This window comes from Sapajus apella, unplaced genomic scaffold (assembly GCF_009761245.1).
Source record: "Sapajus apella isolate SASKATOON/1434 unplaced genomic scaffold, GSC_monkey_1.0 scaffold5, whole genome shotgun sequence".
Classification (NCBI taxonomy): domain Eukaryota; kingdom Metazoa; phylum Chordata; class Mammalia; order Primates; family Cebidae; genus Sapajus; species Sapajus apella.
Window position 1 is genome coordinate 47,149,371 of NW_022436945.1, and position 21,856 is coordinate 47,171,226.

Genomic DNA, 21,856 nt, shown 5'->3' on the forward strand with positions numbered 1-21,856 from the left:
AAAGTAAAAGCTGTAAACTTTGTGATTAAACTGTCATTTTTCATGCATTTTTTAAAAAATTGCTAAGATAAATCTTCATAAAAGCAAAAATATGTTTTCTTTTCTAATGCTGTTTTCTTGAGATATTTCAGGGAACACCTAAAATATTGCTAAAAATAAATCAGTGTCTAAAAAAAAAGAAAATAATTTTGGGGTTAGCTGTCAAAACTGTGTCTTGTTTTAACAGTCACAGCTGATTTTTAAAGAACCATACTAGAAGAACCAAAACAAGAAGCAGAGATAACCTTTGATCCTAAAACAGATAAAAGAAAGATTTCTAATTATTCAAACTCACAACATTTTTAACTCTCAAAGAACTGGCACAAATGTAGTTATTGAATTAAACAGTGTTTTAACCTAAAGTTGTTTCAACACTTTCACTCTAAAAAATTATCTGCTTTATCCGTCATCACTGTGAAATTAATTTTGAGATTTAAGTGAAATATTAGCTTAAAAGTATTCAGATATCATATTTTCAATAATCTGCCAGCTTGGTTATTTCTGATGGATTTTCCATTACAGTCAATCTGTGTTTCCTTACTTTATTTCCAGCTGGAAATAAATATTAAACAATAACACTATATATCTTTCTGTACAATTTGCCAATTTGGGTTACTGTGGAACCTAGGCACTCCTGAATTGTCCTTATGAATCACCACTCTGCTGAGAAAAGACTGAACAAAGAAATGATTTATTTACTGAATCATTGATGTATTTTTTTAAACTACATGACTCAAAGATGTTTTACCTAAGATAGAAAAGGCTTTCTGCCGGGATCAAAGTGGTGGTACCTTTAAATAAAAATAGGAGCCGTTAAACCAGTTTAGGAAATGTTTAAATTATTAAGAAAATAACATTTTATTAAGAGTTTTCTACAGGCTTTTATATTTAAAAGTAGTCTTTGTCAAAATAGTTTTGGAAAGCCACTTTTACGCTGCTCTTTTGCAAGTTTTCTGTATTTCTGTTGCATGGTCTCTAGAATGCATTGCTGCTTGGCTTAAATTAATTCAAATGTAACTTGGACATAATTACATAATGTATCTTGCAACCTAATGGGAAATAAAAATAATTACCTTGTGTAATACTGTCTGACTGAAATTATTGGGATCAGTTCATTGAAATTTCCAGTTTTGAGATGCTTTGAATAGCCTAGACTCCCAGAGTATGCCATGTAAAGAACTCTAAATGAGATATATTTGTCCACTTTTGTATTTAACTCCTCTTAACTTTCACATTTCTTAATGAGGCTGTTGTTTTTCAAGTGCTGTTCTTTCCAGTAACCAAAAGCTCTTTTGGGTTTTCATATTGTCTTAATTAAAGATACCATATTTGATTGATTTAATAATCTCTCTACATCGTAAAATTTATAGTATTATTTGTATAGACATCTTTAGGAGTCATTCAGTATAATTTAAAAAGAAGTGCTTGACATATTTAATTTGTGATGTCATTGATTTTACCACTATAAAATATACCAAAGTATACCAAATGTATAAACATAGAAATTAAATAATGATAGCACTGAATTATTCATTCATAGATATTCTCTTGTTGTGATATATTATTTAAGAAAATTATAGGCTTAGCACAGTTTATAGGCTCATGCCTATAAACCTAGCACTTTGCGAGGCTGAGGCGGGTGGATCACCTGAGGTCAGGAGTTCGAGACCAGCCTGGTCAAAATGCAGAAACCTCATCTCTACTAAAAGTACAAAATTAGCTGGGCGTAATGGTGCTTGTTTGTAATTCCAGCTACTTGGGAGGCTGAGGCAGGAGAATCGCTTGAACCCAGGAGGCGGAGGTTGTGGTGAGCCAAGATTGCACCATTATACTCCAGTCTGGGCAACAACAGCAAAAGTCTGTCTCAAAAAAAAAAAAAAAAAAAAGAAAACTATAAACTTTTGAGTTACATTATTTATTTTATAAGTACATGAAGGAATGTCATAAAGACTATATGCTATCATATGTAATTATATAGACATTTATATAAAATATATAATATATATGAGTTAATAACAGTACATCAATAAGTATAAGGTGTTCAGTTATAAAATTCTTTAATTATGAGCATTTAAACAGGACCTGACATATAATATATTCTGCTCATATATTTAAATATATTAAATACATTCTGCTCATGTATTTCAATATATTAAATACCTTCTGCTCATGTATTTAAATATATTAGCCAAATTAGACCAGTGATTCCTTTTCTTCTTAGATACTCACTTGGAAATTCTCCCCTTGACCCCTGCTTTTCTTGACTTACTGTTTTCTCCCCACCTTTTGCTTAGTGACACCAGGAACATGGTACCATGCTTTATAGTTTGTCCTAATACTGCTCCAGTTCAGTTTCTAAACTGATAAGACTAAGCAAGATGAATGGAACAAATGGATCCCTTCTGTCTGTTGGATCTATTTCCATTTTGCCTACCAATTAAAACCATAAAAGCTGAGGAAGTATTTTTGACTGCAAAGCAGTCTTTCTTATCCTGGAACTTGCAATGTTAATACCTCTATCTAATTCTTTTTTAGTGTGGTCATCACTGCTTTATTGGTCATCACTGTGAAATAAAGTTTGGGAAGATTTAGATAAAATGTTAACTTTAGAGTATTAGATATCATGTTTGTAATAATCTGCCAACTTAGTTGTTTCTGATGGATTTTCCATCACAATTGGTGTTCCTTTACTTTATTACCAGGTGGAGCCAAATATTAAAACATTATCATACTTAGAATGTAATGAAATAATGTTATCAGTGTGTTAGCACCTATTAAGAAACCTTCAAAAAAAGCTGTTACTATTATTATTTATTTCTACTAAGTTGTATGTATTTTAAGGTTCTTATAATTGAATAATTTAATAATTATGTGTAATTAGGATAACTTCAAAGATTAAAATTACTCTCAGTGTTGTATTCTTCCCCGTGAAGATTATACTTTGTGGTTGAATCAACTATTTTAAAAGTTAGCTTATAAGATGACTTAATACATAATTTGATAGGTATGTATAAATTCAAATTATCAAACCATGACTGTAAAAAAATGTGTTGTTGAACTTATTTTTTCAAAATGTGTTTTTGTAAACTTACTATATTAGCTATTGATTTTAAAACCATAAGTATGTATTTAAATAAACTCTCAGTCAGGCTAAAGTTACAGCAGAAATATTGCATCATCTAGCACAACCTGAGAAACTCTCCCTTGCCAGTAATGGTCTCTGCCTCCCTTTGGGTAATTAAGTACTGATATTCCATAATGGGCCGTTAAGAAAGGTGTTTAATTTGAGAACTATCTAGGTGCACTGTACTGAGATGAGATAATTTCAAAACATGTGTATTTTCTCTCTTGCCTGGTTGCTACTGATACACTAACTACTGAGAGAGTGAAATATGGGAAAATTATACTGTGATATTTTGTGAATCACAAGAGATTACATTTCTTTCATAATCTCAAGAATAATACTTACTATACAGATATCCTTTTTATGTAAGAAATACTTAAAAAATTGTTAATTTGTCTGCCGTAAATCTATTTATTTCCATTTTTTTAATCTTTTCTCATTACTGTGTAAGTCCCTTTTGAAAAATGATATTGAAATTTTAAAAAATGTGGAGATCCAGAGTTTTACACTCAGATTGTTTATGTGAAAAAGATAAATGGGACTGACCCTCATGGTAACTGAACTTCAGTGAAACTATCATATGTTAATCTAGTTCATGATGAGGTTTACCTTCCTCTGAATTCCCCTTTGTCTTGGAAAGTATTCAAAGAAAGTGTAAGTAGATGTGTAATTTTTTCCTTATCTGGTAGAAGGAGTTGGAATAGGATGAATGTGACTTTACTACCTCAATCTTACAACTTCTCTATTGTAGGCTTTATTTTTAATTCAATTATTTAGGAACGGTCATTGTTTTCCAAGAAATCGTGTTAAGAAATGAGATGCTGTTTCCTAGTTTCAACTCTGAAATGCATACTGTCCCTTAATATGATTAGGATTATTTAAGAAGATATTTAAAGTTTGTTATTGTCAGCTATGGAATTTTTTTAACCAAACTTGACTATAGTACCAGTTGCATTGATAATAATTGTAGAATTTCACAAGATAAAATGATATTGATTTGATATTGAAATCAAATCCTGGAATTCCATTTATAACATACATTGTCACAGTTATTAATCATGAACTACTCAGGTGATTTTATTTTTACTGTTGCCAGAGGTATAAGGCTTATTAGCCTATCCTAATCATAAAGTCTTGGTAGATAGTGAAAATCCAATAAATATTAGAAACATTTAAGGATACATTGACCTATCATAAACCAAGTTGCATTTTTAAGTTGGAATGGGTATGAGAAATTCACAACTAATTCTTCTTTGAAGATATATTTGATTGTTCTCAGTAATATTAAGAATAATCTCAGTTCCCTTTTTAGGAAAATTAATAAGAGAATTAAATACTCTTGCTGATTCAAATTATATTGATAGATTTTGAAATATTTTAAAAACTTTTATTTGGGAAGTATCATTCTTTTTTATTCTGATTGTTTTCAACTTTTGCTGTAACTTAAGAAGCGCTTTCTTGCCTTCTGAGAGCCTCAAAGATCATGGTTCTTGGCTGCTCTCCTAATGAAATCTGTGATGTTGCCTTTCATTTACCTAATACATGCATGAGTAAAATGGGTTATTGTTATCTATTCAGGTGTGCCAAAGACATATATAATGCCAGATAAAAATTATTGTGAGTAGAGATACCGGAGGCCTGTTTATGGCATGATTCTCACAGGCTAAAATTTGTTTTAATATTTCAGTGTATAGCTATATTCTAGATGTTCACCTCACTCCATTCAACCTACAAGTTAAACACTAATCACACCTAGCTGAAAGCTCCTTTACGTCAGGTATGCTACAGAATCTGTAGTCAGTACAGGTGATGAGAGGCAGTAGAATCTAACAACTGAAAACACAAACCTTGGTTCTAAACTGCGCAGATGTGAATCTGGGTTTGATTATTTCTAACCATGTGGCCTCAGCAAGTTCTTTACCTCTCCATACCTCTGTTTCCTCATTTGCCAGTTAGGAATAAAATAGGCCCTTCCTTATGAGTTATGATAAGATTAACGATAATGTTTACAGTTAGAAGCAATTAAATGAGTTAATACATGGGAGGCTTTCAGAACAGTGCCTGGCATAGTAAGGGCTTAATAATGTTAGCAGTTACTATGAGGAAGATGATTATTTTTCCTGGTTCTCTGTAGATTTTGGAATAAATTCACACATTCCTGTTGGAAATAGATTTATTTATTTTGAAATAGACACCTATTATGTTCCGAATGTTTTAAGTGTAGCTTACTTGCCCTTCCTGATTTCTACTACACTTGGAAACATAAAAATCAATCCTTGATTACTATCATAAATGACATATTGTAAATAATTGGTAATTTTAATATCTTTTAAAATTATAGCTATGTTCATTCAGACTTGTTTATCACAGCTAGTTATAATAAATATTTGAGATTTTATGGGTGTCTTTATTTTTAAAAAGCAAGGGTTTTATTTTAGCAATTGTATATATGGAAAGAACATGAAATCCATTTTTTCATTTTAATTATTGCCTAGTCAAGCAAGTATTTTCCAAATTAATTGCTTTTAACATAATTATTTATACATACCTTTAGTTTAAAATTCACTGATTTTATTTACAGTTGAAAAGATCAATAGAGACAAATATTAACAAAGCCTATTAGAAATATTCTCCAATCAAATGCTTTATGGAATCTCAGAAAGATATTAACTCAATGACACTTCATAAGAAAGTGATCCTGTGTGAAACACTAATCTATTTCATGGATAATAGATGTGCTGCTCTGAAACCAAAAACTAGCAATATTCATTAAATATAAATTTGTTTGTAAACATTAATAGATATTTATTGGATCACATTATTATCTGAGAGACAATTAAATGAAACTTTCATTCTAAAAAATTTTCTTATTTAGATTACCCTAGGGAGATTATTTGTCTTCTAATTTAGCTTTGAATTATAATATTTGAAATATAATTATAAGGGGATGCACATTTTTTACTTCAGCAATAAAAGAATAAATATTATTTGCTAGTATTTCAGGTGATGTGTTGAGATTTAGTATTTCATTGCTTGAAACATGTTTTAGGTAACCTTAAAATTTAGGTTTACCATGAAATTCATTGAATAGAAATAGGTTGTTCTTGCTCTGATCTCTCTGAAACTTATGTAGGGGATTGTAGGGAAGCAGTGAGAGAAGAATGGAGGCATAACTGAAAATTCTAGTCGAAGTGTCGCTTTATACCTGAACTACTCTCCCTACTCCCAAGTCGATTCAACATTTCTATCTTCTGTGCCTATCCTATCTTTTTTCCCCTTCTGTTTTCCCTTCTGACTTATGTTTACTTCTGTACTAATAAGACATAAAAGTGATATTTCTACAATTTGAAAAAATTGTTGACTTAATGCTCTTCAAATAATCTATTAATTTAAATCATATGGGAGACTTATGGGTCATTGTGAACTCTCACCATACTAATTCTGGCAAATATTGTTACTGACGCCGATTGCCTAAGCTATTTTTCTTTTCTCTCCATTTTCTCCTACATACCATGACCAATTTATTTTCTAAAAGCATGGGTATTTCCAATGGACCTTCTGATTCTATCCCCTTTTCTACTCGACCACTCACAAACTTTTATTGAATGTTTTTCTATCCTACTTACTGCTAAATGCAATCTCATTTGTCATTTATAACCCCGCTTTTAAATATAAATCCTTCACTAAATGAGAACAAGTTTTTTTCTCATTTATTGAATGCCTACTCTTGCCAAGAATCTTTATAGCTTCTTATATTATATATTACCTTTATTTAAGCCTTAAACCACCTGGTAAATAAGTATTAAATTCAGATGTGAACATTTGGGCATAGAAAATTTAAATAACCTGCTTTTGTCATACAGCTCACAACTCGAAGAGAAAGGGCTTAAAACTGTCCTTTTCATACTCCAAAGCTCATATTATGTCCTCCATTCGTTCTGCTTCTCATGACCCAGACTTTTTGATGTTTTATACTTGAAAACAGTAGCTTAGTTTTTAAAAAAAAAAAAAAAAAAAAAACCTGTGCAGATATAAAGAACTAGGAAAATATGACTAAATTCAGTTCTAGGTCAAGGGAAATGCATATTTACTATAGATGAAATTTCTTCCAAGTTGTATTTGACTTGAATGTGTTATAAAATATACATGTATCCAGATAAGTCATTACTGCCAGATGCCGAACAATACCATTCTATCTAAAAGTGCTGTAATTATCTGGAATCAATATTTGATCTCAAATAGCTTAATGACTGCTAAGCAGTGCTATGCAAATTTGGAACTCTGACAAAAATGTTATACTAAAAATGCAAAAGCTGCATTTTTTTCTGTGATGTCTCTGTCTAAATAATAGTTTATTAATATAATGATTCATTTAACACCTCTATTGATGCAGGCTCCTCATATCAAACAAAAGATCATTTACAAAAATGGAATTTACAACAAAACGTTTGAATGTTTAGGAGCAATATAGAGAACTATAACAGTTTTGGTGATATATTTACTATAAATATTTATCCCCGATCTTAAAAGACAGTACTTGTAGTAATTTATATGTATTGATATATTTTGTGTCTTTAACTGCTATAAATTTCATGATTTGAAACCAAATTGAATTTATACTCCTTCAAAATATTTCATATTTTCAAATATAGCCTTCAAAATATTTCCTATTCTACCCTAATAGAGTTTTCATATTACTGTCTGCTGCTCCTCACTTTTTCCTGAGAAACAAAATGACTTGCTGTTCTGCAACACACTGTCTTTTAACACCTCTTTACCTTTACTATGGCAACTTTTCGCCCAGAACATTCTTTGTTCACCTGCTGTTGAGTGAGATCTTATCCATTCTTCAAATTACAGCACCATTACCTGTCTCACAGGTCTTCCAGATCTTTCAAGCTGTATTATCTCCTCCTTTTTTTTTTTCAACTCTCTTCTTCTTTATCGAATGTGGATTTATATTTTACCACTCGTATTTACTGCATTATCTCATTTTCCTTCTCTTCCTCATTGTTTTCTTTTCCTCTTTCACTGGTCCTTCCTCCTTTTTCTTTAATGCAGGAATTATGCCTTGTATATCTTAATATATCCCCATGAGCAAACACAGTGCATCCTTGTAATAAGTTGACAAAAAACAGATAGGTAAATTTGTTGAATTAAATATTTCTTGAAAATATTAAACAAGATGATTGAGAGTATGTCCTCTAAGAATTTCCAAAGGGAGTTAGCACTATTTAATAAAGTATTCAGGACTTGAAGATTTAACTCATTATTACTGCTAACAAAACTCAATGGTTAAATACTTTCTTCAGGCTTGTTTAATATAATTTTATTTGAACCCCTAAATATTGGAAAAGAAAAGATCCTTTAGTCTTACTGTGTCTTGGTTTTCAGAGTCAACTTTTCAGGAGAAACTCTATGAATATTAGGAGGACCCAAACTAATGATGCTTTACAATTCCATAGTATATTCACATGTACTCTGTAAATTGAGAAAAAATACATATAATTTTTCAAGAAAACAAGAGAAACTTAGAAGTGTAAATTTCAGATATTGTAAATTATAGCTGAAATTTACAAAACATAATATATCTTGCTGAGTTCAAACTCCTTTAGAACTCATTTTGCTTTTGCCCAATGATAATCATAACAAATATATTAACTTTTGATAGGATGGTGAAAGAAAGAACTTGTGTTATAGTCAGGTAATTTTTCATCTTGCTTTCCTACTCATTTCCCTTGAGTTAATTATAGAGCCCTTGTTCACATCAGAAGGAATCTTCGTGTAGATCCACTTTTGAAAGGATATTTTTTTGTGAGAGATGTCGTCTGTCCTTTGTAGGGCATGGATTATGAAGCATTGCTTTAATGTGCCTATGATTCTGCAATATTGGAAAATAATGGAAATACTGGAATCTTGAATTAGAATAATAAGCATTTAAGTCCTCACCTAAGCATTTATGCATAATTACTCTAGTTGAAATATATTTTCTAGTTTTAGTAAATGAACATTTATAAGAAACACTTGGCCCTCTTTGGTTACCATGGACAGATCTTATTTACAAAGGTAGAGAGCTATGTTCACACAAATCATGATTACTTTGTTGCTGTGGTGTCAGATATTTTCTTTACTTGTTAATGGAGTGACAAATGATTAAATGAAACAAATGGATTCTTCTTTTTTGAAATTTATATCACTTCTTTTTTATTATAAATAAAAAAAAAATTATAGACACAGTGTGTTGCTTTGTTGAACAGGCTGGTCTTGAACTCCTGGCCTCAATCGATCCTCCCACATTGGCATCCCAAACTGATGGGATTACAGGCATGAGCCACCATCCCTGTCCTTATATCTCCTCTTCAGACCTCAAGGTTATATTACTTTCACCAATTTATCCAGGTGCTTTGATACAATTTTATACCATATTACTATAAATTAATTTTATATTATTAAAAAGATAACTTATGGGAGAGGCTTGTTTTTAAATCAGAATGTTCTTAAAGTTTTCAAATTTTAAATCCCATATACTAACCCTGGAAGAATACATATAACACTTAAGTGATAATTCTGAACACTCCTAAAGTAAGTTGTAAGGCCATGGCTATGATTTCCCCCTGTGGAATAAGGGGAAAAACAAAAAACCAAAAAGAAAAAACAAAAAACAGGACATGCTTACTGGGAAATGCCTGTATTACAATTAGCAATGAGGCTCTAGGTCTATATACCAATTCACTATTACGGTGATACCAAATGGCATTTTTTGTATTTTGTATGTGCTGGACATGTCAGAAAACATTGGCCTCCAAAAAATATATGACAAAGACAAGTAAATATGAAGAATAAGATATGGATTAACAAAAACCTGTAAAGTCGATATTGGAGTAGAATTTGTGGCTAGAATTTATAACAAGTGAACAGTAAAGAGTTGAGGAAATTTAAAATGTCCATCGATGATAAACTGGACAGGGAAAATATGGCACATATACACCATGGAATAGTACACAGCCATCAAAAATTACACAGCCATCAAAAACAATGAGTTCGTGTCCTTTGTAGGGACGTGGATGAACCTGGAAGCCATCATTCTCAGCAAACTGACACAGGAGCAGAAAATCAAACACCACATGTTCTCACTCATAGGCAACTGTTGAACAATGAGAACACATGGACACAGGGAGGGGAGCACTACACACTGGGGTCTGTTGGAGGGAAATAGAGGAGGGATAGCGGGGGTTGGGGAGTTGTGGGGGGGATGGCATGGGGAGAAATGCCAGATATAGGTGAGGGGGAGGAAGGCAGCAAATCACACTGCCACGTGTGTACCTATGCAACAATCTTGCATGTTCTTCACATGTACCCCCAAAACCTAAAATGCAATTTAAAAATGTAAAAAAAAAATATTATAAAGAACATATAGTTTCTTGTCTATGGTATTATGATGTGAAAGGTACGATAATATTCAGTTTACTTGGGGGAATGTTTGAGAGTAAATTATCTTACAGAAATGTGACTTAAGAGTAGCTAACAGATTCCTAAGATAAGAAGTTTTGAGATTCTAATGTTAACCTCTGTTTGGTGTATAGAAAGGAAGCTAATGTAAGATAGAAATAGAAATTTTTGAACATGATTTGAAAAGAAAAGAATATTAAAAAATTAAACTGCGGAAACAATTATGACACCAGAATTCAAAGTGAAAGTTTCCGGAAAGTAAAATCAATGTCTCCAGTTTAGAAGACTTACTTTGTTGAAAGGAATAACAACAAAAAAAAATTCAAATTCTTTCAGGGTCTGTGTTCAATTTTAATAAAAATTAGCATAAAGTTAATAAATACTAAAGTTTCCAAGTATTTAATGATGGAAGACTTTAGTTATTTAAGCTTTTTGTAGCATTTCTTTCCATAATATATTCTTTTTTAACTTTTAGTGGAGCTTGTGTTAAATAACACAACTTTAAAATTCTAAATTTAAATATTAATGATGTAAATTAGCTCATTTTAATCAACTTTACTTTTAAATTTTGGATATTGTAAAGAATAATGAACTTAGTTTTGTTTGAAGACAGATAATCATTTAGATTTTTATAAGAAAATAAATTTGTTGACGTTAATGACATCTCAATGGAAAAATCACCATGAAAAGTTTTCTAAGAAACTGTTATAATTCAGAGTGATGATATATTTCTGTAGCTTATAAGCTAACTATTAGCTATTAAAACTTATATTGTATAATTATTGCAAGTTTATTATATATGACCCCTAATTAGCATAGTACTGGAGTTGTTAGAGAGAGGGAGGTGGTGAGGCTGGAATGCGAGAACATGTCACCCTCTTGAAACAATAGCTTTTATTCCTATAAATTTCTTTTCCCACCTCTACTTACATTATAATTATGAAAACAAATCCCTATGCCTAAATCAAATGTCATATGTCTGAGTAGAGACGGCTCAATGTCCTGCTACAATACCGTAAGGGAAATCATTATTAATAACTAATAGGTATGTACTTCCTTATTTTTTCTATAAAATCACTTTTTCCCATTATTTCATCAATGCAAAATATTTATTGTATGAAATAAATTATTCTGTTTGTAACTGAAACCAAAGTTACAATAGCAATATTCATATTTCACTATGGAAGTAATTTTCTCTCTTCCTTCAATAGATGCTGCACTGTAATTAAACTGATGTCCTTTTCAGCATGTCCTCTCTGTGTCCTTTCCTGCCTGCCTAATGTATCCTTGCTGTTCCAGGTTCTCCAACCTTCACAATGAAATAATGTTTCATTTAAGCAAGGCCTATGTCTTCTATGGAAGTCCCATGTTGTACCTTTCCTTTGCACAATTAATGTTCCTAATTATTTTCATCTATTTTCCTGTTTATTTGTGCCATAGAGGAAAGATCACTAATGTTGAAGTCAATTTGGCATGAAATTCTAGCCACATAACATGTCTGACTTTCCTTCTCAGTAGACATGGAACGATGTTACCTGATTTTTAGATTTGTATGGATAATTACATTAAAACTTTGTGTAATATATAGAACAATGTGTACCATATGAAGGTTAATTCTTCTTTACCTTGTGACTTCATTTGCTTTACTGTGTCCTGTTTGTTTGTTTTTCCCACTACAGTAGGGGTTGCGAGAAAAACTGTTCTACTAATTTGCATTTTCTATAATATCTACTGTGGTTAATATTTAGTACACATGTTTGAGAGAATGAACAAATAATTCATCTAAATGGCAGCTAATAATTTCTTCTAGTGATGAAAGGCCGTATATACATGTATCTCCTATTTATGTGTATGTATGTGTTTATGCGTATGTGTGTGTGTATGTGTGTGTGTGTATGTACATACATCTCCTAATACCAACTTTTGACTCATATGCTTCATGGTCACAGCGGAAGGCAAAAAAAGACACAGGAATAGAATGTTGAGGTTTGCTAGGATCCAGCATTGTGATTTTGTTCACGAATCTGTCAATTACCTGTCAACTTAAATATCCCTCTTTAAGTATCTGTCAGTTATTTTGTGCATGTTAAATAATGTAATTTAAAATTAGCAATTGCTTTCAAAATTTCTGAGTTATACACTAAATGACAATTGAGAATAGATTTTCAGGTTTTCTTGTGGATCAGAATTGGATAAGCGAAAACAAAATGAAAATGTGCATGTTTTCACTTAGTTTCTGTTTTATTTCAACCACATATTTCGTTTCTTGTCTTTGCTTTCTCTATTTGTAAAGGTAAAATGTTATGAGAATATCTAGAATGAGCTTTGTTTCCCATCATATCTATGAAATGAAAGAAAAAATCTTTATTGTGTCCATATTTAGTGCTGTAGGTGGTTATGTATACAATAGGAATCAATAAATATTTTTTAAATTATCAAATAATCTTGATCTTGCTTTGTATGGCTTCCCATTGAAAGGATGAGTAGAATAAAATAAACGCCAATGCTGTAGCACCTAGCACAAGCCAGCATTGTTCTGGGCTACTTTTGTGTACTTTATGTAATTAACAATTATAAATTTTAACTCATTTAATGTTCATGTAACCATATGAATTAAGTAATATCACCCCACCGATTACATAGATAGAAAAATGGAGATGCTATAGTTAAATGACCATAGACAGGAAAACTGAGACTCTGTATAGTTAAATGACTTGCCCAATGTAGTTGAACGGTAATTGAGATCAGGTTGTCTGACTCCAGAATCTGTGCTCTTAACCACCATGCCGTAACTAACAATATCAAAACATCTGATTACTTTGTACAATTTTGCCTCGAAGACTTTGGTTTTCATTTTGACAGAATGAAGCTTATTAATACATTCCTCATTAATCAATTTTGAATATCCCTTTTCAGAAGATTTTTACATTTAATTCTAAAAATCTGAAATTGTTGAAAATAAGTATCAATCTCCAGGACAGAAAAAAGAAAAGAAAGACAGAAAGAAAAAAAGAAAAAATAAAAGAAGAAAGGAAAGTAGGCCCAATTTGTGCTTGATTGATCAGTTTGAAAGGTGCTGACTGTAAAAGATGATATCGTCAGGATTGGATCATGTTACTTTAGTATTTTGGTTTCCTAAGATAAATCTGTGAAGACTTAAGAGGAGGCCACTACACTATTTTGGTTCAATAAAGTTACTTTTTTAGTGCTTAAATTTATTAATGTTTGACACCTCTAAGCAAGATTCCTCGCTTGAATTGTATGATCCTGGAGAATAGGTTGCATGCTTTCTTCAATATTCTATTCCATGTTTCTAGACCACTGCTTTGTATTTCAGTGAGCATTCAACTAACCTCTGTTGAATGAATTAATTATATTTGAACTGCATTTTAATTTAGCTTGTATCTATATGCTTACTGTTAAAAATAAGGTGTTTAGAATAACATAAAGGAAATTTTAGACATAATAATCTATCTTTAATAATCATAAATTGTGATTTAAGCATACCTTGCCTTGATTTTTAGTACTGGGGCTTTTGACATTCAAACAAAAACAGTAACATCTTTTGTAAACATAAATCTATGATGTTCACAGATTTACAGAGATGTTTAGAAAAGTTATGTAGTTAATATGCAGACTAATTTCTGCAATGAATATTGCATCCTGAAATGAAAGTAAGACATATATTTACCTTTTGTTTTAAACTTACTATGGTAACAGTGATGAATGAAATATTTTACTATTCTAATGTTAGTAAAATTATACTGTGGGAAAAGTTCACACAGAGTAAGCTCCAAATCTCTTTATATATATTAAAATCAGTATATTTAAGTTAATTTGTTCAGTAGAGACTGAATTGTTTATTTCATTAAGATCTGAGGCCAGGATAGAAGCATGATGGTAATATATGTATTATATAAATAATGCCTTTATATTACTTATTTTATTCAATAACCCCCCTTTTTTTTTTTTTTTTTTTTGCAGGTTTCAGATTTGAAATATTGGTGTTTCTGTTCCGGAGGAATTTTTCTTTTTCTTTTTAATTTAAAGAACAATCATCAGTCTTGGAATACAGAAGGGGAACTAGAAATACACGTATTTTGTTCCATATTTGAACACTCCTTCTTGAGGATTACTCCCTACCTGAGTAGACAGCCATGTGGCCATCGCAGCTACTAATTTTCATGACGCTGTTAGCTCCAATAATTCATGGTAAGATCTTTCAGTAGATTTTTGTGTAATCCTTAATGTTGTCTCACTTATTCATATGAGACCCTTCCTTGGGATCTTTGCTTTGAGATTACTTAGTGGTTTTTTCTTACCTTATGTTAGTATGAAAAAGTTAAAAGAACATAATGTGTATTTTAAGCTGAAATAGTTATGACTTTTCAGTTGCATTTCTTAAAGTGCCTATTGAAATGTATTTATAACCAAAAGGCTTTTTTTTTAAAAAAAAAAAAAGCTCTTGCATTTTATTTTTTGTCTTTACCACATTTTTTGGAAAATCAGCTGAATTATTATCTCATTTATTGTGAATTTTTTTGGCTTACATATCTTCATACTTAAACATTTTTAATGTAGTAAACTTGAGCATTTGAAGGAAAACTAAAAGTAAAATCCTACTTATTCAAAAGTATATGCTTTCTCAAACCAAGTAATTAATTTTTTTTTCTGAGTACTTAGTACTTTGCACAATTTTTAATATACAGAACACAAACTATAACCTCCCAATAAAGGGAAATTGTTGCTGTACTATACCTTGTAATGCAGAAACACAAACAAATAAAAAACCAAAACAATACAACAAGAAGATAATATTAAGGTATGTTTTCACTTTTTAAAGAAAGGTGATTTTATGGAAACATGCTAATATTCTTAATAAACATGTATATTTAATATTGTTCATTTAGGTATCTTTGCATTTTAAGTAGAAAAATAGTTTAGGAATGATGTACCTTTGCAAATATTATAAAATATATCACATTATTCAATATATAAGCGAGACATTTATGTCTGTACAACTTGGTATAATATTCACTGAATCTCTCTAAAACCTGATAAAGTCTATATGTATGTTCTTCTTACACAATTTAATGTTTTTGGTTAATTATCATTGATTTTTTACTCTAAGATGAAAATGTTGTAATGTAGGCGGTCTCTCATATGTTCATGATAATTATAGCAAAGAAAAAAGCACACAGCTGTATTTGCCACCGTTAGGAGGTCTCAAATATTATAGCGTAGCAAGCAGCTGAAATGAATTTTAGCCTCTTTAGCTCACTTTTGGTTTTTAATTGAGTATAGAAATCCATTGTAGTTCATCAGTGATGCAATTCTGAATCTGGCCTTTGTTCTTAAATTTTAACATGAATTATATTTTTTTCTGTCATTCTAAAAACTGGGTAAAATAACTTCTTTTGAAGTTTTCCTCTAAAGTCCCCTGGCTGCAAATTATTTAGTTCTAACAATTCACTATATGGTAGAGATGTTTTTAAAATGGGAGTAGAATCTTACTAATTCAACCATGTTTTTTTAAGCAACTTTGTCCAAAATTTCAAAATGTTTTCTTAATTGTATACTAAGAACGTGTCACATTCTCTGTATGGGCACATATAACATTTTGTGATGTGGGAAAATAAAAACAGCTATTTTACTTGAAATGGTGCTTTTCTAATTATCCATATATCTAAAGGTGATCTAAATTAGACCTTTTTATGTTATAAAAATGCCTCCCTTATAATGTTATTTTGAGAATAAAATAAACAGTATATGTAAATAATACAGCACAGTGCATAGCAAATATTAAGTGCTTGAACATGTGAATTCCCTTCATTATATAATCTATCCCTCCAGTTAATTTTTGTTCCAGTAAATTATAACAATGAGGAATTAGCTGTAAGAGCTGACTTATTTAATGCTGATACTAAGGAAAAAAGAAAAATATCTACACGTAGATTTACACACACACACAATTCATGTTCAAAAATCACACTAAAATTACCCTTGTTAGAGAAAGTTAGGTTAAAAATAGCAGAAACAGATAATGTAAGAAATATTCCCTTTTCAAAACTAAAATGCCTTGTCCTTAAAACTGACACATATTATATATTTCAGCGGACCCCAAAATGTGGCTGAGCCATGGGTCTTGGGTCTTGTTTTGGGATTGATAGTCTGTATTCAAAGCACACCTGCACACACACACACACACACACACACACACACACACACGAGAGAGAGAGAGAGAGAGAGAGAGAGAGAGAGAGAGAGAGAAAGAGAGACAGAATATCTCCAAGTAACTCTGAAAACTATTAAATCAACCACTAGTGTAATGATAGGAGACATAAAAGACTGTTCTGGTATGTAAAATACTCTGGGCTAAAAATTAAAGTAGTTCTTTCCATTTTATGTGGACTATTCAATAGTATCTTGAGTTTTGAACCACAGAGGAAAAAACAATGTAGAAACTTTTTCAAAATAAACTTTATCCTTTATTTTAAAACATTGCACCTGAGAAAATGCAAGTGGTTTTTGTCTTCCTTCTATAAGAAGGCTTTTTCTTTTGCCTTTGTGATACCACTTCTGACTTGTGAACGAAGGGTTTTTTAAGCAGCCTTTTGGAACCTAACTTGCTCATAAGTAGAAAAATGTACCTTTGATCAAGTGCTGAAATATAATAGGATAGGAATTTTTAGAGTCTCTGTCTATCCTGGCTTAAGAGAACACTGCATAACTTGAAACCTCAGATGACTGAGTTAAAATGTATGTCACAGTTACAGAAGTACTTCTGGTTCCAACATATTCTCTGCTGACATCTCCTTGCTACTGTTGTTGAGATGTCCAGATCTTTTGCTCTATTGACCGTTGGGAATTATTTTTTTCTGAGTAATGATCTTAATTGCTATCCCACTCTTCAGAAAAAAATTACTAATGATGACTAGTGATTTTTTAGCCATAAACTTAAGATGTTTTAGTTCACTTAATATTCACTATAAGTGCATGGGTTTATTTTTATTATTTGTTATTGTTATGATCATCACTATGTTTACAGATAAAGACTTTGAGTTACCCTGTGGTAAAGTAAATTGAGGTCACACAGCTATTAAATGACACAGAGGCAATTTAAAATCAAGGACTTGGCTTTTGAGCTCTGCTCTTGCTGCCAGTAGATATCCAACTCCTATCAAGACCATTCCTCTCTACATAGAATCTCATATCAACTCTCCTGGTCACTTGGGAGCAGGTGAGGCAGAAACATTAACCGTCTACCTCTTCCATGTTCTTGGGACAGACAGACTGGGGTTCTGCAGTCTGACAGACAGGAGATGAAATTCCAACTCTGCCACCTACTGGCTCTGTAATCCTGTTTATCTGTCAACTAGTTAATAAATATCATTAATTACCCACTGCAATCCAGAAAACTACTAGATGCTAAAGACAGGATAGTGAACAAAAGACTTTTACTTCCCTCAAGGAGCTTACAGTAACCTAAAAATGTGTAAAAATATAATTTTCGTTTGCAAGAATGAACATTTATTCCTTGCAGAATTATTTTAAGAAATGGATGAAATTATATATTTGTAACTTCTAACATAGTGCTTTGGCATTTGATAAACCTTTCATTTTTTCCCTACTCCTTTCTTACCTTGTAATAGAGGTAAACTCCTGAGCACTACTAGGTAAGGAAAATAAATAATTACTGTTATTCTAACCCTGAGAATGGAAAGAAATCTTTTTCTACTCTAACCTCAGTATTTATGTTTTTCGAAACATTTCTAAATACTAGTATGTAAACAGAATTATTATCAATATTACTAATATCTAAACAAAATTATTCTCACTATGTAGGAATGTTTAAATTACTATTTTAATTGGTTATATATAATTGTTAGTATTATATTTTTGCATAATCTCTACATAGACAAAATTAGAAACTAAGCTAAAATTTTAACTCTGATAATGTTTATGTTAGTTGAATAATCCCCCCATTGCTCTAAAAAGTCTGGCCAATATTTTATATAGAAAAACAAAACAAGTAAATCAGTATTGCATAAATATGTACAATTTTTAATAATAGGATATGTCCCTGCTTCTATGTTTATCTGTCCATATTCTATGTCTCTGTGTACTTCTGTAATTCTCTTTTTCTGTTTTCCATGACTGTGTCCCCTTCCTGTAGAGCCATAAAATCCTTATCTATAATGCAATGAGACCTGGCAGAAGTAAAGAGGAGCAGCTGAAGCAGATGGCCAGTTCTTTGCTGTGCACTACTGTAGTGTTGTATGAAGATAAAGGATTCTTTTTTTTTGTTGTTCTATTGAAGTGGTTGGGAGCAAGGGAAAATAAGGAAATTGGAGAACAAGAACCAAGTAATAGTGCAGGTACCTCGGGTTCATTCCGATTGGCAGTAAAGAAATATCAATGTCCAATGTGGGACCTTGGGATGTGAGACCTGTTCCTGGAAGGTAACTACATCCAAGGCCCAGCTGTTTGGGAGTTCAGATGGTGATTGTGGTGCTCAAATATTTCAACTACATCTTGGCTTAATTGAACCTCACTTGTAACAACTGCATCATAATTGAAGAGGTAGAAAGCAGGACCACTGGCACTTAAACTAGGAATAACGGCAAGCAATATGTTTTATAGAGTCTTCACAGAAACAAAATCAACTACAATATTAAAAAAGCTTCTAGAACCACCTTATTCATGCTTTTTTTCTGCAAGCCTATTGTTAAAGTTGCATCTGTATTTATATATTCAGGGACTTTACTGGTTATCCTGCATCAGTCCTTAGCAGGGACAAAAGAATGATCAGGTGCATATTTATTTTTATATAATTTTCATTTTATTGTTTATCTGTGTTTACAATTATAATACTAATGTCAAAGATTTAAGATAATACTCATATATTTTGTAACTTCTAATGAGATATGAAACTTGAAAAAGTGCAAAATTACAATTAACTACATAGTATTTTATCATATAATTCTTTCTATGAAGTAGTGTTTTATTAGTTGTGAGTCAGGTTGACGTCTAAGCTCTGCTTAACTTCGTTATTTTTAGAAATTAATCATCCTTGAAATGTTTATAACACTTGCCAGCCTAGGTAATTTGTAATTTCTGCAGTAATATAACAATTTTTATGGTCCAATGCATTATACAGAAAAATCTATGTCATGGTAATGACATATGAGGATACTGTTCACACACCCAACACCATCCACATTAGCCAGTGGGTACTGAGTTTTAAAATATGTATATCATAAGCTATCTGCACAATTGCTGATATCAAAATGTAAGCTACAAATATGTATGGCTGATAGCTTTACTTTATGTGGAAGAATTTGTTTAGAAACTTTCCCAAATAGTATATTGATTGGCAATTGGAAAAGAATTTTTTTTTTCTTTTTGCTTTGTACTTGGAAAAGGTGTTATATATGAATTTAATTATAGTGATAATCTATGAGTGATGTGTATATATATGGAGTAAAATAGCATTTTCTTATATTGTAATTTTGTGTATTGTGACTGTTTGAGGTGTTTGTAATTTATCATATTTTGTATATTTCTTGGTCTGCAGTGGACCCTGACTACAATAGGGTTGTTGTTTTATACTTAATGTTGAACAAATTCAAAATTATTTGAATATATAATATAAAGTCATTGTGTTCTTATTCTTGGATTACTATTGACTTTCATCCTCAATACAATCGGGTTTTTTATAATTGGGTTATTTGTTGTCAAATTATAAGCATTCTTTATGAAAATATCTTTTTTTGAAAAGACAGTAAGATATTGTTAGAAGACATTTAGTTTTAAGAGTTTTTTAGACTACATTTTCTAATAGTAGCTTTTATATATTTTTTTAAATATTTTATTGCATTTTAGGTTTTGGGGTACATGTGAAGAACATGCAAGACTGTTGCATAGGTACACACGTGGCAGTGTGATTTGCTGCCTTCCTCCCCATCACCTACATCTGGCATCTCTCCCCTTACTATCTCTCCCCTACTCCCCACCCCCCACAGTCCCCCCCCTATTTCCCCCCCACTGACCCCAGTGTGTAGTGCTCCCCTCCCTGTGTCCATGTGTTCTCATTGTTCAACACCCGCTTGTGAGTGAGAACATGCGGTGTTTGATTTTCTGCTCTTGTGTCAGTTTGCCGAGAATGATGGTTTCCAGGCTCATCCATGTCCCTACAAAGGACACAAACTCATCCTTTTTGATGGCTGCATAATATTCCATGGTGTATATATGCCACATTTTCCCTATCCAGTCTGTCCTCGATGGGCATTTAGGTTGGTTCCAGGTCTTTGCTATTGTAAACAGTGCTGCAATGAACATTTGTGTGCACGTGTCCTTATAGTAGAACGATTTGTAATCTTTTGGATATATACCCAGTAATGGGATTGCTGGGTCAAATGGAATTTCTATTTCTAGGTCCTTGAGGGATCGCCACACTGTCTTCCACAATGGTTGAACTAATTTACACTCCCACCAACAGTGTAAAAGTGTTCCTATTTCTCCACATCCTCTCCAGCATCTGTTGTCTCCAGATTTTTTAATGATCGCCATTCTAACTGGCGTGAGATGGTATCTCAATGTAGTTTTGATTTGCATTTCTCTGATGACCAGTGATGATGAGCATTTTTTCATGTTTTTTGGCCTCATGTATGTCTTCTTTTGTAAAGTGTCTGTTCATATCCTTTGCCCAATTTTGAATGGGCTTGTTAGTTTTTTTTCTTGTAAATCTGTTTTAGTTCTTTGTAAATTCTGAATATCAGCCCTTTGTCAGATGGGTAAACTGCAAAAATTTTTTCCCATTCTGTTGGTTGCCAATTCGCTCTAATGACGGTTTCTTTTGCTGTGCAGAAGCTGTGGAGTTTGATTAGGTCCCATTTGTCTATTTTGGCTTTTGTTGTCAGTGCTTTTGGTGTTTTGGTCATGAAGTCCTTGCCTACACCTATGTCCTGAATGGTTTTGCCTAGATTTTCTTCTAGGGTTTTTATAGTGTTAGGTCTTATGCTTAAGTCTTTAATCCATCTGGAGTTAATTTTAGTGTAAGGTGTCAGGAAGGGGTCCAGTTTCTGCTTTCGGCACAGGGCTAACCAGCTATCCCAACACCATTTATTGAACAGGGAATCCTTTCCCCATTGCTTGTTTTTGTCTGGTTTGTCAAAGATCAGGTGGTTGTAGATATGTTGTGTTGCCTCCGAGACCTCTGTTCTGTTCCATTGGTCTATATCC

At 31.8% G+C, this 21,856-nt stretch overlaps 1 protein-coding gene across 5 annotated transcripts in view; it reads left to right on the forward strand.

Annotated features, from left to right (window-relative positions):
• The window catches only part of ADGRL3 (adhesion G protein-coupled receptor L3), an 844,276-nt gene that overhangs the window by 273,090 nt on the left and 549,330 nt on the right, over positions 1-21,856 (forward strand). For all 5 annotated transcript variants that reach the window (XM_032272132.1, XM_032272140.1, XM_032272143.1 and 2 more), the window contains one exon: positions 14,597-14,824. In XM_032272132.1, coding sequence (XP_032128023.1) covers positions 14,770-14,824 — 55 coding nt within the window. In that variant the 5' untranslated portion in view covers positions 14,597-14,769. The remainder of the gene's footprint in view (positions 1-14,596; positions 14,825-21,856) is intronic.